Source organism: Palaemon carinicauda, chromosome 41, assembly GCF_036898095.1.
Source record: "Palaemon carinicauda isolate YSFRI2023 chromosome 41, ASM3689809v2, whole genome shotgun sequence".
NCBI classification, from domain to species: Eukaryota; Metazoa; Arthropoda; class Malacostraca; order Decapoda; family Palaemonidae; genus Palaemon; species Palaemon carinicauda.
In genome coordinates this window covers 20,391,619-20,406,167 of record NC_090765.1, presented here as the reverse complement: position 1 = coordinate 20,406,167, position 14,549 = coordinate 20,391,619, and the positions used below count along the sequence as shown (strand labels likewise).

The 14,549-nt window shown below is 41.8% G+C and overlaps 1 protein-coding gene across 1 annotated transcript in view; it reads left to right on the top strand.

Annotated features, from left to right (window-relative positions):
• Positions 1–12,442, top strand: part of LOC137632284 (DNA ligase 1-like) — a 43,505-nt gene extending 31,063 nt beyond the window's left edge. The window contains exon 4 of the mRNA XM_068364181.1: positions 12,013–12,442. Within this exon, the coding sequence (XP_068220282.1) occupies positions 12,013–12,096 (84 nt within the window). The 3' untranslated portion in view covers positions 12,097–12,442. The remainder of the gene's footprint in view (positions 1–12,012) is intronic.
• The last annotated feature ends 2,107 nt before the right edge of the window (positions 12,443–14,549 follow it).

The following is a 14,549-nucleotide window of genomic DNA, read 5'->3' as shown; positions in this document are numbered from 1 at the left end:
GACTTTGGGCCCTGTGGGGTCAGCCAACCATAGATCTGTTCGCTACCTCGATAACCTAGAGGCTCCCGTTGTATTGTTCTCCGATTCCAGACCCAGCAGCAGTTCACGTGGATGCTTTTCTGCTGGATGGGTCCCATCTCGACCTGTATGCATTCCCGCCGTTCAAGATTGTCAACAGGGTACTTCAGAAGTTCGCCTCTCGCAAAGGGACACGGCTGACGTTGGTTGGCTCCGCTCTGGCCCGCGAGAGAATGGTTCATAGAGGTACTGCAATGGCTGGTCGACATTCCCAGGACTCTTCCTCTAGGAGTGGACCTTCTACGTCTACCTCACGTAAAGAAGGTACATCCAAACTTCCACGCTCTTCGTCTGACTGCCTTCAGACTTTCGAAAGACTCTCAAGAGCTAGGGGCTTTTCGAAGGAGGCAGCCAGAGCGATTGCCAGAGCAAGGAGGACATCCACTCTCAGAGTCTATCAGTCTAAAGGGGAAGTCTTCCGAAGCTGGTACAAGGCCAATGCAGTTTCCTCATCCAGTACCACTGTAACCCAGATTGCTGACTTCCTGTTACATCTAAGGAACGTAAGATCCCTTTCAGCTCCTACGATTAAGGGTTACAGAAGTATGTTGGCAGCGGTTTTCCGCCACAGAGGCTTGGATCTTTCCACCAACAAAGATCTACAGGACCTCCTTAGGTCTTTTGAGACCTCAAAGGAACGTCGGTTGTCCACTCCAGGCTGGAATCTAGACGTGGTCCTAAGGTTCCTTATGTCATCAAGATTTGAACCTCTCCAATCAGCCTCTTTTAAGGACCTCACATTAAAAACTCTTTTCCTTGTGTGCTTGACAACAGCTAAAAGAGTAAGTGAGATCCACGCCTTCAGCAGGAACATAGTTTTCACATCTGAAACGGCTACATGTTCCTTGCAGCTCGGTTTTTTGCTAAAACGAGCTTCCTTCACGTCCTTGGCCTAAGTCGTTCGAGATCCCAAGCCTGTCCAACTTGGTGGGGGACGAACTGGAGAGAGTACTTTGCCCAGTTAGAGCTCTTAGGTACTATCTAAAAAGGTCATAACCTTTACGAGGACAATCAGAAGCCTTATGGTGTGCTATCAAGAAGCCTTCTCTTCCAAGGTCTAAGAACTCAGTTTCTTACCTATTCAGGCTCCTGATTAGGGAAGCACATTCTCATCTGAAGGAAGAAGACCTTGCTTTTGCTGAAGGTAAGGACACATGAAGTGAGAGCTGTGGCTACTTCAGTGGCCCTCAAACAGAACCGTTCTCTGCAGAGTGTTATGGATGCAACCTATTGGAGAAGCAAGTCAGTGTTCGCATCATTCTGTCTCAAAGATGTCCAGTCTCTTTACGAGAACTGCTACACCCTGGGACCATTCGTAGCAACGAATGCAGTAGTAGGCGGGGGCTCAGCCACTACATTCCCATAATCCCATAACATTTTTAACCTTTCTCTTGAATACTTTTTATGGGTTGTACGGTCGGCTAAGAAGCCTTCCACATCCTTGTTGATTTGGCGGGTGGTCAATTCTTTCTTGAGAAGCGCCGAGGTTAAAGGTTGTGATGAGGTCCTTTAGTATGGGTTGCAGCCCTTTATACTTCAGCACCTAAGAGTCGTTCAGCATCCTAAGAGGACCGCTACGCTCAGTAAGGAAGACGTACTTAATAAAGGCAGAGTAATGGTTCAAGTCGTCTTCCTTACCAGGTACTTATTTATTTTATGTTATTTTTGAATAACTAATAAAATAAAATACGGGATACTTAGCTTCTTTGTTAACATGTATGCTGGTCTCCACCCACCACCCTGGGTGTGAATCAGCTACATGATTATCGGGTAAGATTAATATTGAAAAATGTTATTTTCATTAGTAAAATAAATTTTTGAATATACTTACCCGATAATCATGATTTAATTGACCCACCCTTCCTCCCCATAGAGAACCAGTGGACCGAGGAAAAAATTGAGGTGGTGTTGACAAGAAGTACTGGAGTACCTGACCACAGATGGCGCTGTGGTGTTCACCCCCACCTGTATAGCGATCGCTGGCGTATCCCGACCGTAGATTTCTGTCGGCAACAGAGTTGACAGCTACATGATTATCGGGTAAGTATATTCAAAAATTTATTTTACTAATGAAAATAACATTTTGTCTGATGGCCTTTGGCATATATATATGTCATGCATACTGTATTTATGTCATCTCACATGTATCTTTTACTAGCTAAGTTATAACTCTAGTTGGGAAAGCAAGATGCTATAAGCCCAAGGGCTCCAACAGGGAAAATAGCCCAGTGAAGAAAGGAGACAAAAAAATAAATAATTTTCACATTGAATGTAACATGAGCAGTTTATGTAAAATGAGCTTGGGATACAAGATAAGGATTAGCGTTGAGATGTAGACATAATTATCAATGGATTTGAGAGGAAAATACAAAAAGAGTTTACAGGTTGTTTCCCTTAATGTTGTTTTGTATGACTTGAATATGTTTTATCCTTAACACTGACAAATTTCATAAACTGCAGACCTACATTTGTACAACAGTAGTACTGTACCTTCTCTTATTTCACTTATTGGATTAGTTCCTTTGGGAAACATGGCAAGATTTCTGGTACAGATCATCAACAGTTATGAAAGATTAACAAACTGTAGTTATTGAGCTATGTAATGACATATGTTGTGGCTTAAATGTTACTGGAATTTGGATGCAAACATGGCATTTTATTGAAGTCCAAGGGTTAAGTAGAAGAAACTAGTATGGTTTTTTTTCACTAAACATAACATGACAAGTAGGGATGTAGGTCAGATATAGATGAGAGACAAGGTAGATTGTCATTAGTAGTGCATGATGGTGGGTGACTGTTTATAGTATGGCATTGATAATCGTTGATAATCTAAAATAGAAAGTATGGTGGTGGCTTATGTAAGTATAGTATTTTATTTAGGGATGACATTTGTCATTGATGATTGGCTTGGTAGTTGGAGGTCTAGGACTGGGACATCATGTGAGTTCCATCTCTAAAGATACTAAATGTGAAGATTGTTCAGTTTTATCATATTAGTAGAACTGTGATTTCCAGTAATAGAAAGTAGGAATATCATGTCCTGGGGTTATCCATTGAGCTTTAGAAATTTTACACTTATGAAAAATTTAATTGTAGCTATTTTTTACCTTCTACATGGTAACTAGATTAGGGTACTTGTACTGTATTCCTGTTATTTTGGTATATAACAGTGACGGTACTTGCAATATTTTAAAAACATGATTATTCTTTAAGGTCATTATGTATGAAGTTAGACCAAGAACAACAGTGATTTTTTACCAGATTTTCCCTTTATCTGATTAAATACACAATGATTAATTTCCTTTCTCCTCTATCTAATACATTTTCTGTTGGAATTATTATCTTGCCTGAAGTATCTTTTTTAAATATTTAACTTAGCCGGTGAATATATAGCTGCAACTCTGTTGCTCGACAGACAAACTGTACAGAAAAAACTCGCCAGCGATCGCTATACAGGTTGCGGGTGTGCCCAACAGCGCCATCTGTCGACCAGATACCAAGCTCTATGTAAACAAAGACTCAATTTTCTCTCTGTCGACGTGTCGACAAGACGTACTTTACTCGCTGTTGCTAAACTGGAGTTTTTCACATCATCTTGGTGAAGTACTATATTCTGGTTTTGAGCTTTCGCTGTGCAGGGTTTTTCTTCAAATAAATCCTTGAACTCTTTTTTTGTATCGGATTAATTGTTGATGACTTAGATCGTTTTTTGGAATTTTCCCTTGACCAATTCAAAATGGCTGACCCTTCACAAGTTCCCAAATTTAGAAAATGCAATACTAGGGACTGTTCTAGGCGTCTTCCGAAGGCTTCTATCGACCCTCACACTGTTTGTTCCAATTGTCGGGGTAAAACCTGTCAATTGGAAGATCGGTGTGAGGAGTGCGTGGGCCTTTCGGAATTCGATTTTATCGAATTTGATAAGTACACACGCAGGCTAGAGAGAGATAGAGTTAGGAGAAGTTCTTCTAGGTCTATTGATGTTTCCTCTCCTCATGCCCCACAACCTATTCCTTCCCCTGTAGTGGTTGTTCCTAACCCCCCTCCTAGCACTCAGGAACCATCGATGGCTGACATGATGCGTGCCATCCATGCCCTGGGGGAGAGAGTTGAGTCCCTTGCAAGTGACCGCAATCAGCTCATGGCGGATGTTAAGGAGCTTAAGTGCCAAAGTGCAGTGGGAAGTGCTAAAGTGCCAAGTGATAGTGTTGTGAACAGTGTTGCGCTTGAGGGTTCGTCTGTTCATGCCTGTCGTCCTCCTAGTCCGGGACCTCTTGCAAGCTCCCAAGTCCAGGGGAGAAGCAATGTCGCACGACGCATGGGTTCGAGAGGCTTTAATCAGCGAACAGATGTTCCCTCCATGGTATCAGGCATATCTCCCCAAGATCGCCCCTACCTACGTAAGACGAGAGAGCCCATTTATACCTCGTCGTCTGAAGGTGTTTCTCGTAAGAAACTTTGGACCAAGGTCTCACGACCTTTAAAACGTAAATCGGTCCCTTCAGGACAAGTCCAATGTCCCGGTTGTAGCCACTGGGTCAGTTCGGACTCGTTGCTGTCATCTGATGACTGCTCACCCCCTAAGAGAGGCAAAGCGGTACCGCTTCAGGCACTAACACCGTCTGTCGCCGCACCTGCTCCCGTAGACCCTAAATGGGCTTTGCTGCAAGACATGCAGTCCAAGCTTACGTCTTTGATGCAGGACTTTCATGCGGAGAAGGTTGCTGCCGTACCTCCTAGCCTACAACCTTCCAAGCGATCGGTTGTGCGTCCTGTTGACGCTGAGGTAACCTTCTCGCGTATACCAGTTGAGGGGGTTCCTCCACCGATGCGATCCAGTGTGGGTTGCCAGCCGCATGTTGACGTTAAGCGACGCACGGAGGTGGTTGTTGACGTTCTGGACGTTCAACAACCATCAGAGGTGACTTGTTTTGACGCGGTGCGTCAACCTCCGCAACCCAGTGTGGTTTCCACTGCGCAACCCAGTCGGTCTAGACAGTCTCGGGTAGACGCTGTGCGTCCTCGCGCTCCCATGGTTGTTGACAGTTCACAGACTGTGCAGCAGTTCCATGACGTTGCGTCCGGCTCCGTCACGCATGCACCAGTGCGACCGGACTCAGCGAACCAGACGTTACCCACTCCGTTGCCGTTTCCTCATCAGTTTTCGGATGAGGAACTTTCTGATGATGATGTTGCTGCACATCAAGATGATCAACAATCAGAACTGGACGAGCCTAAGTCAACTCAACCATCTTTGGACTTTAGAAAAGTTTTGGCTATTTTCAAAGAGTTGTTTCCTGACCAGTTTGTTTCTGTGGCTCCTCGTTCTCCGCCGTCAGAGTTTGTTTTAGGCATGCCTTCGACCGCACCTGCCTTTACTAGACTCGTCCTCGCACGCTCGTCTAAGAGAGCTTTGCGGGTGATAGGAGACTGGTTAGAGTCCAAGAAGAGTTTAGGGAAGACAGCATTTGCCTTTCCCCCTGCTAAACTCTCTTCTAGATCGAGCGTCTGGTATGCCACGGGAGAAGTTCTCGGCTTGGGAGTTCCTGCCTCTGCCCAGGGCGACTTCTCAAGTCTTGTAGACTCTCCCCGCCGCCTTGCCATGAGACGCTCAAAAATTTGTTGGTCATCATCGGACCTGGACCACCTTATGAAAGGGATCTTTAGGGCTTTTGAAGTCTTTAACTTCTTAGACTGGTGCCTAGGAGCCCTGAGCAGGAAAATCTCTTCGACAGATAAAGAGACTTCTTTGCTCATTATGTCCTGCATGGACAAGGCCGTCCGTGATGGGTCCAATGAGCTTGCTGCCTCATTTGCGTCCGGAGTCCTGAAAAAGCGAGAGTCTCTCTGCTCATTCCTGTCCGCTGGAGTTACACCATGCCAGAGATCTGAGCTTCTCTTTGCTCCCCTTTCCAAGTGCCTATTTCCAGAAGTCTTGATTAAGGAAATTGCTGCTTCGTTAGTGCAGAAGGACACTCACGCTCTAGTTGCGTCCTCAGCTCGCAAAGCTCCCCCTTTGCCTACATTGTCTGCTAGACCGAGGATTGACACTCCAGCGTCTCGCTTTATTCCGCCCTTTCGTGGCAGAGCCTCCAGCAGAGGAGGTGCTCGTGCCGAAGGAAAGCGAGGGAAGAGGAAAGGATCCAAGTCCTCTAAGGGCAGAGTCTGACTGCCCGCAACTTCAGACAGCAGTGGGAGCCAGATTCAAGAACTTCTGGCAAGCCTGGGAGAGGAGAGGCGCAGATTCACAATCTGTGAAGTTGCTCAGAGAGGGGTACAAAATCCCTTTTGTACGCAAACCCCCTCTAGCAACGTCTCCCATCGATCTCTCTCCCAGGTACAGAGAGGAAGAAAAGAGACAAGCCCTGAAACTGGAAGTGTGTCTTTTGCTAGAGAAGGGAGCGGTGGTCAAAGTCTCGGATCTTCAATCACCGGGATTCTACAACCGCCTCTTCCTGGTTTCAAAGAAGACAGGAGGGTGGAGACCGGTGCTAGACGTCAGTGCTCTGAATGTCTTTGTCACAAAGACGAAGTTCTCCATGGAGACCACAAAGTCAGTCTTAGCAGCGGTCAGAAGGGAAGACTGGATGGTCTCCCTAGACCTAAGGGACGCCTACTTCCACGTCCCCATTCACTCAGACTCCCAACCTTTTCTGAGATTCGTTTTCGAAAATGTGGTGTACCAGTTTCGGAGCCTGTGCTTTGGCCTAAGCACAGCTCCTCTCGTGTTTACGAGGCTGATGAGGAATGTAGCCAAATTCCTCCACTTATCGGACATCCGAGCCTCCCTTTATTTGGACGACTGGCTTCTCAGAGCCTCTTCCAGTCGTCGCTGTCTGAAGGATCTCAAGTGGACTCTAGATCTGACCAAGGAATTGGGACTCCTAGTCAATTTGGAAAAGTCACAACTGGTCCCATCCCAAACTATTGTTTATTTAGGGATGGAGATTCACAGTCTAGCTTTTTGGGCTTTTCCGTCGGCCCCCAGAATAAGTCAAGCCCTGTTATTCATCCAGAACATGCTGAAGAAGGAACGCTGCTCAGTCAGGCTGTGGATGAGTCTGGTAGGGACGCTATCATCCCTGGAACAATTTGTGTCACTAGGAAGACTACACCTCCGTCCGCTTCAATACCATCTAGCTTTTCACTGGAAAAAGGACAAGACGCTAGAAGCGGTCTCGATCCCGATTTCCGAAAAGATGAAGTCTTGTCTGACTTGGTGGAAGGACAATATCAACTTAAGAGAGGGTCTTCCCCTGGCTGTTTAGACTCCCAACCACGTTCTCTTCTCGGACGCATCGGACGTGGGCTGGGGCGCGACACTAGATGGTCGGGAATGCTCAGGACTGTGGAACTCGAGTCAGAGGAGCATGCATATCAACTGCAAGGAACTGTTGGCAGTACATCTGGCCTTGAAAAGCTTCAAGTCTCTCCTTCGAGGCAAAGTGGTGGAAGTAAACTCAGACAACACCACGGCCTTGGCGTACATCTCCAAACAAGGAGGGACCCACTCACTGACGTTGTACCAGATCGCAAGGGACCTGCTCATCTGGTCAAAAGGTCAAGACATCTCCCTAGTAACGAGATTCATCCAAGGCAACTTGAATGTCATAGCAGATTGTCTCAGTCGGAAAGGGCAAGTAATTCTAACAGAATGGACCCTCCACAAGGATGTATGCAAGAGACTTTGGGCCACTTGGGGCCAACCAACCATAGATCTCTTTGCAACCTCGCTGACCAAGAGGCTTCCAATCTATTGCTCCCCAGTCCCGGACCCAGCAGCAATACATATAGATGCCTTTCTCCTAAATTGGTCACATCTGGATCTCTACGCATTCCCACCGTTCAAGATTGTCAACAAGGTACTGCAGAAGTTCGCCTCTCACGAAGGGACAAGGTTGACGCTAGTTGCTCCCCTCTGGCCCGCGAGAGTATGGTTCACCGAGGTACTTCGATGGCTAGTAGACGTTCCCAGAAGTCTTCCTCTAAGGGTGGATCTTCTACGTCAGCCTCACGTAAAGAAGGTACACCAAAGCCTCCTCGCTCTTCGTCTGACTGCCTTCAGACTATCGAAAGACTCTCGAGAGCTAGAGGCTTTTCGAAGGAGGCAGCCAGTGCGATTGCTAGAGCAAGGAGAGCATCCACCATTAGAGTCTACCAATCGAAGTGGGAAGTCTTCCGAGACTGGTGCAAGTCAGTTTCTGTATCCTCGACCAGTACCTCTGTAGCTCAAATAGCTGATTTTCTCTTATACCTGAGAAAAGGACGATCCCTTTCAGCTCCCACTATCAAGGGCTACAGAAGCATGTTGGCATCGGTCTTCCGGCATAGAGGCTTAGATCTTTCCAACAATAAAGATCTTCAAGACCTCCTTAAGTCTTTTGAGACCACCAAGGAGCGTCGTTTGGCTACCCCTGGTTGGAATTTAGACGTGGTACTAAGATTCCTCATGTCGGACAGGTTTGAGCCGCTACAATCAGCCTCCCTGAAAGATCTCACTCTAAAGACTCTTTTCCTGGTATGCTTAGCCTCAGCTAAAAGAGTCATTGAGATTCATGCCTTCAGCAAGAACATCGGATTTTCGTCAGAAAAAGCCACCTGTTCGCTACAACTTGGTTTTCTAGCCAAAAATGAGCTGCCTTCTCGGCCTTGGCCTAAATCTTTCGATATTCCCAGCTTATCGGAGATTGTAGGCAATGAACTAGAAAGAGTCTTATGCCCTGTGAGAGCTCTTAAGTTCTATTTAAAGCGTACTAAACCTTTACGAGGCCAATCTGAAGCTTTATGGTGTTCAGTTAAGAAACCATCTTTGCCTATGTCGAAGAATGCTTTATCATACTTTATCAGACTGTTAATACGAGAAGCTCATTCACATCTGAGGGAGGAAGACCGAGCTTTGCTTAAGGTGAAGACGCACGAAGTTAGAGCTGTTGCAACTTCCGTGGCCTTTAAGCAAAATAGATCTCTGCGAAGTATAATGGACGCAACCTATTGGAGAAGCAAGTCAGTGTTCGCGTCTTTTTATCTAAAGGATGTCCAGTCTCTTTACGAGGACTGCTACACACTGGAACCATTCGTAGCAGCGAGTGCAGTAGTGGGTGAGGGCTCAACCACTACAATTCCCTAATTCCATATCCTTTTAATCTTTCTCTTGAAATGTTTTTAATGTTGTTTTTATGGGTTGTCCGGAAGGCTAAGAAGCCTTTCGCATCCTGGTTGATTTGGCGGGTGGTCAAAGTCATTTCTTGAGAGCGCCTAGATTAGGGGTTTGATGAGGTCCTGTTGTATGGGTTGCAACCCTTGATACTTCAGCTCCTAGGGGTCGATCAGCATCCTAAGAGGATCGCGAGGCTCCGTAAGGAAGACGTACTTATAAGGCAGAGTAATCGTTCAAGTCGACTTCCTTACCAGGTACCTATTTATTTTGTTTTTGTTATTTTGATAACTTCTAAAATGAAATAAAAAACACTTAGCTCATAAAATGTAAACATATATTACTGGTCTCTACCCACCATCCTGGGTGTGAATCAGCTATATATATTCACCGGCTAAGTTAAACATTTAAAAATGATATTTTAATTATAAAATAAATTTTTGAATATACTTACCCGGTGAATATATAAATTAAATGACCCTCCCTTCCTCCCCAATAGAGACGCAGTGGGACGAGGAGAAAATTGAGTCTTTGTTTACATAGAGCTTGGTATCTGGTCGACAGATGGCGCTGTTGGGCACACCCGCAACCTGTATAGCGATCGCTGGCGAGTTTTTTCTGTACAGTTTGTCTGTCGAGCAACAGAGTTGCAGCTATATATTCACCGGGTAAGTATATTCAAAAATTTATTTTATAATTAAAATATCATTTTGTGCCATTCTCTTTGATTTATGGGCCTTCCAACTGTTTTTTTTTTTTATGCTATTTTGCTTCTATTTATTGAATGATCTTCTCTGATCGTGATCCCTGAATCAAATATAATTCTTTGGAATCTCTCATTATTCCATATTCTGGGAACTGCATGTCAGTAACTTCTTTTATATTAAATGATCTTAATGCTACAACTGTAAATCTAAGGGATTCTGCTTTATTACAATTGTTTAGTACATAATGCCAACAGTTGGTGTTCTTTATATTACTGTTAATTTATTGTAATGTTAATTCATAAGTGATTTATCGGAATCCCCCTCATAGTTTTATATACAGGAACTTCTATTTTTTTTAAATGTCCTCAGTATCATCTCTTAGATAAGTTGATCTACCATTAACACAGTAAATAATGTATATAACTTTCAGAATGCATGAGCTCTGATTCATATCAGTATTAGTTAGCATTCAATATTAATCTTTGACTTCTGAATGACAGCTCAGGAGTTAATCATTAAATCTTTTATTTATTAATGTTTTTATGAATGAAATTATGCTTGCATTCTAAAAACCAATAACATACTGCATGGGGTAAATAAAAAATTTTTCAAATCACTCTTAGGAAAAGTGTTTTTCTCTGATTAAATTGATCTCTACAGGTAAAAATCTATGCTAGGTGTTCAGGACAACTGACTTGTATTGTCCCTATACGGACGTAATTTTACGTATAACACTTGTGATCTTAAAACTTTGAGCGACAAGGTTACATTGGGCCATACTTTGGAACAGAGTTAAATAATTGGAAGAGTATTAAAAGACAATACTCTGTATGATTATTTTTCCAAAGCCAGGTGAGGAAAATTTCCACTATAATTTCTGCATTTGTTTTGCACCCATTTTCAAGTAATAACTTGAATCTTATTGCATTGATTGTTTCTCTGATGTCTCGTTTATTGGTATCAGGAACTGTTTATGATATTTTCAGGTGATCAGATTGTGATGTTATCAAATCAGTGCTATTTGTAGAAATATTTTGCAGGTTGTAGTTAGTCTCATGATATCGGACTGAGATATGTTGGTTGTGGGTGCATTGATTGAAAGTCCTAGATGATAATTCTTTTTACCCTAGCTCATTATTGAAAATGATGACAGTGCTGCTCCTCATAAATGGATAAGTCTCTGAAGAGATTAACACCATCAGTGCATTGTAGGCATTACTTAGTAGTCTTTGCAATATTCCTTCAGCCACTAGTTGCACTTGCGTTATATCCTTCTATGGATCTTAGGACAGTTTTGATAAACTGAAGCTATAATATAGTAGAAACTTACACATTCTTGCTTCCTTTCTTCCATTTTGCTGTCCAGACTCTTAACTTTAATTTTGGTTTAACTGCAGGGTTTTCCCCTCCAGCTGCACTTGGGTGCTGAATGGTCTGTCTGGCACTAACACCAGGCTATATATCCCAAATTCATAAATCATATTCAATCTAATTGGATAGGAAACAAATTCAGCGTTTACTCAGATATGAGTCAAAACTACCAGTATCAAAGGTTGTAATTGGCTACAGTTATTGCACCTTGCATGGTGATTTTGTCTAACATACACAAGCTTTATATTTTCTAACAAGGAAACTTTTACTTTGTGTTAATGTATTTCTATGCTGAGTTTGATAGTCCTATTAGAGAACAAAACTGAAGTTTCGTAGAGCACAAGTTCCTAAAAGTCTATGAAAGGTAACATTCATAAACTATATGAAAAAAAAGACAGACCTTTTAATTTACCACTCTTAGTTGTGGTAAGGCTGTAATGACACTACAGTTTCCAATACTGTTATGTTAATAACTTTATCTGTTGTTCAGTTTGGTTAATTTTTGTAGTCACTTTTATATTGTGTAGTACTGTACAAAACATGAAAAACCAAAAATTTTATTCAGTTGTCTTGGAGTACATCATCAGTATACATACTGTATGTTTTATGGTTTATCATTCGATAGTTATGTGCTTGGTTTTCAGGGATGTTATTTTGCTGGTCTTAATAGTTATGAACTCATCATCTTTTTTATGATTTCAGATCAAGGATTCAAGAAAGATCAAGAAAATGAAGAGGAAACAGTTGCGGTACATAGAGACACGAGATACCAGCTTGTTAAAGTAACGACAATTAGCAAATGTTATATAAAACATACGAAAACCAATAAATTGCTTTCATATTTTATTGCTGAAATTTTTTCATAATTTATTATATTTTGTATGAGTACAATATAGTCTTCTACACCCAATCCATGAAATTTGGACTTGATATAAACTTATGAATTTAATGTACAGTACAGGTATATGGGTTTTATTTGAAATTTTACTGAAGATGTCAATTTAATTTATAATTTAATGCCTTTAACATACTATTCATGGTATAGATTGTTTTCTTCATTCTGTGTTGAACTGTTTAGGTAGTGTACTGTTCAGTGTTGTTCACCCTTTAATAAAGCTGGGAGTTTCTTGTTGCATAGCCTTTTATTTAACAGGTTCCTAAGTTTATATTTATATCTAAATCAGAAATTGTGACTGACAGTGTCTCAGATTTAAAAGGTACAGTATTTGGAAAAAAATAATAATAACAATGATGAATGTTTGTCACTGGGTGATGCAAAGCTGCTCTTCTAATCATTTCAAATAAACTAAGATAAATAAATAAAATAGAGTAAAATTGGATAAAGAACTTGTAAAAATAATGTTGATTGTTTAGAATGCTTATAAATCCCCTGTTATGTACTGATGTAAAACAAATGCATTTTATCTGAAGTAATATGTGAAGAAGAAACTACTAATTATTGGTTTACTCATATTACATATACTGTACCAAAGTACAGTATATCAAACAAATCACAACTGCAGAAGAATTGTGAAATCTAGGAAATTTAATTACAGGTAGGTGGTTAGTGCTATCAGTGGACCTCAAGCATGACTGTAGGCATTACAAAAGGTCTTTGAAGTATCCTTTTGACTCCTTGCTAGATTCCCCTTTTAACCTTCAACTATACCTCTGTTGTGCTTCCTTTCTTCCATCTTGGTGTCCAGCCTCTTGACTTTTACTTCATACTTTAACCAAGGTTTTTCTCCCAGTTTCACATGGGTGCTGAATGGCCACCTAGGGCCCATTCCTTCTTCACCCATGTTCATGATACCTTGGCAGGTTTTTAAAATTAAAATAAGGAGTCAGCCAATGAAAATAAATTGCCGCTAACTTTATAGAGCATAGAAGACCATGTTTTTATTTACACTCCTTTCAGTCATCACAAAATTTCTAAGGTAAAAAGACAAAATATTTAGTGGCAGAAATTATAAATGTGTTGTCACTTGAAAATTGAAACTATACTGATTGTATTCATGTGATCCAGTGATGTAGGCTACTGCTTTCAAGTAAATAGTTCCCCATCTAAATTAAAATCGAGATAGTGAATAAAATAAAAGATTGTTGTCGTTGGATTGCATGTTTCCAAATTGTTCAAGTTTCCTTACCATTCTTTTAGTTTTTATGATACTTCTATATTTGCTATTTATATCACTTCACTATTAATTTATTGGGTATTTTTGCCCCGAGGCAAGTAAAGAAGGAGTAAAACTTATGGACAAATTCTCTCTCTCTCTCTCTCTCTCTCTCTCTCTCTCTCTCTCTCTCTCTCTCTCTCTCTCTCTCTCTCTCTCTCTCTCTCTCTCTCTCTCTCTCTCTCTATATATATATATATATATTATATATTCATATGTGTGTGTTTGTGTGTAGCCTATTGGTTGCGTATCAGCACTTCCCAGTTATTACTATTACAAGCTAAGCTAACAATGCAAGTTGGAACCATTCGATTTGAAGGTGTAGAAATATTCCCTTAAAACCTCCCTACAAGATTCTTGTTAATCGAAGGTGACTGTAAATTGACTCCTGAGTAAGAAGGAAATATTAATAGATTTATGATAGGGATTTGAATGTAGCAATGAAAGAAATAATACATTAAGGTGCTAGGTGACTATGACTTTAAAAAGTAAACCTTTGCATTACAGAACTATAGTCAATTTCTTTTAGCGATGCAGATTTGCACCAACTCTCAGTGGTGCCCTTTTAGCTCGGAAAAGTTTCCTGATCGCTGATTGGTTGGACGAGATAATTCTAACCAATCAACGATCAGGAAACTTTTTCGAGCTAAAAGGGCACTGCTGTGAGTCGGTGCACATCTGCCTCGATAAAAGGAATGGACTATAGAAACCAACTGCCCATTGTTGTTTTTTATTGTCCTACCTTATGTGGAACATGGTTGCAAGTGTTGGGAGTCCGTAAAGCTGCCAATTGATTCCCCCCACTACACTTTTTATCTGTCCAATTACTTTATTATTATCATAACTAAATAAACTACAACCCAATCTGGAAAAGCTGCATGCTATAAGCTCAAGCCCCCAACAAGGAAAATGGTTTAGTAAGGAAACAACTATTGTGCCTCAGTGTACCCACAAGCAAGAGAACTCTAATCCAAGGGTTGTTGTTGTCCTATTGGTAAGGTCTCTGCCTGGTGATTGCCAGACTGTGGTACGAGTTCCGCTGAAACTCGTTAGTTCCTTCAGTGT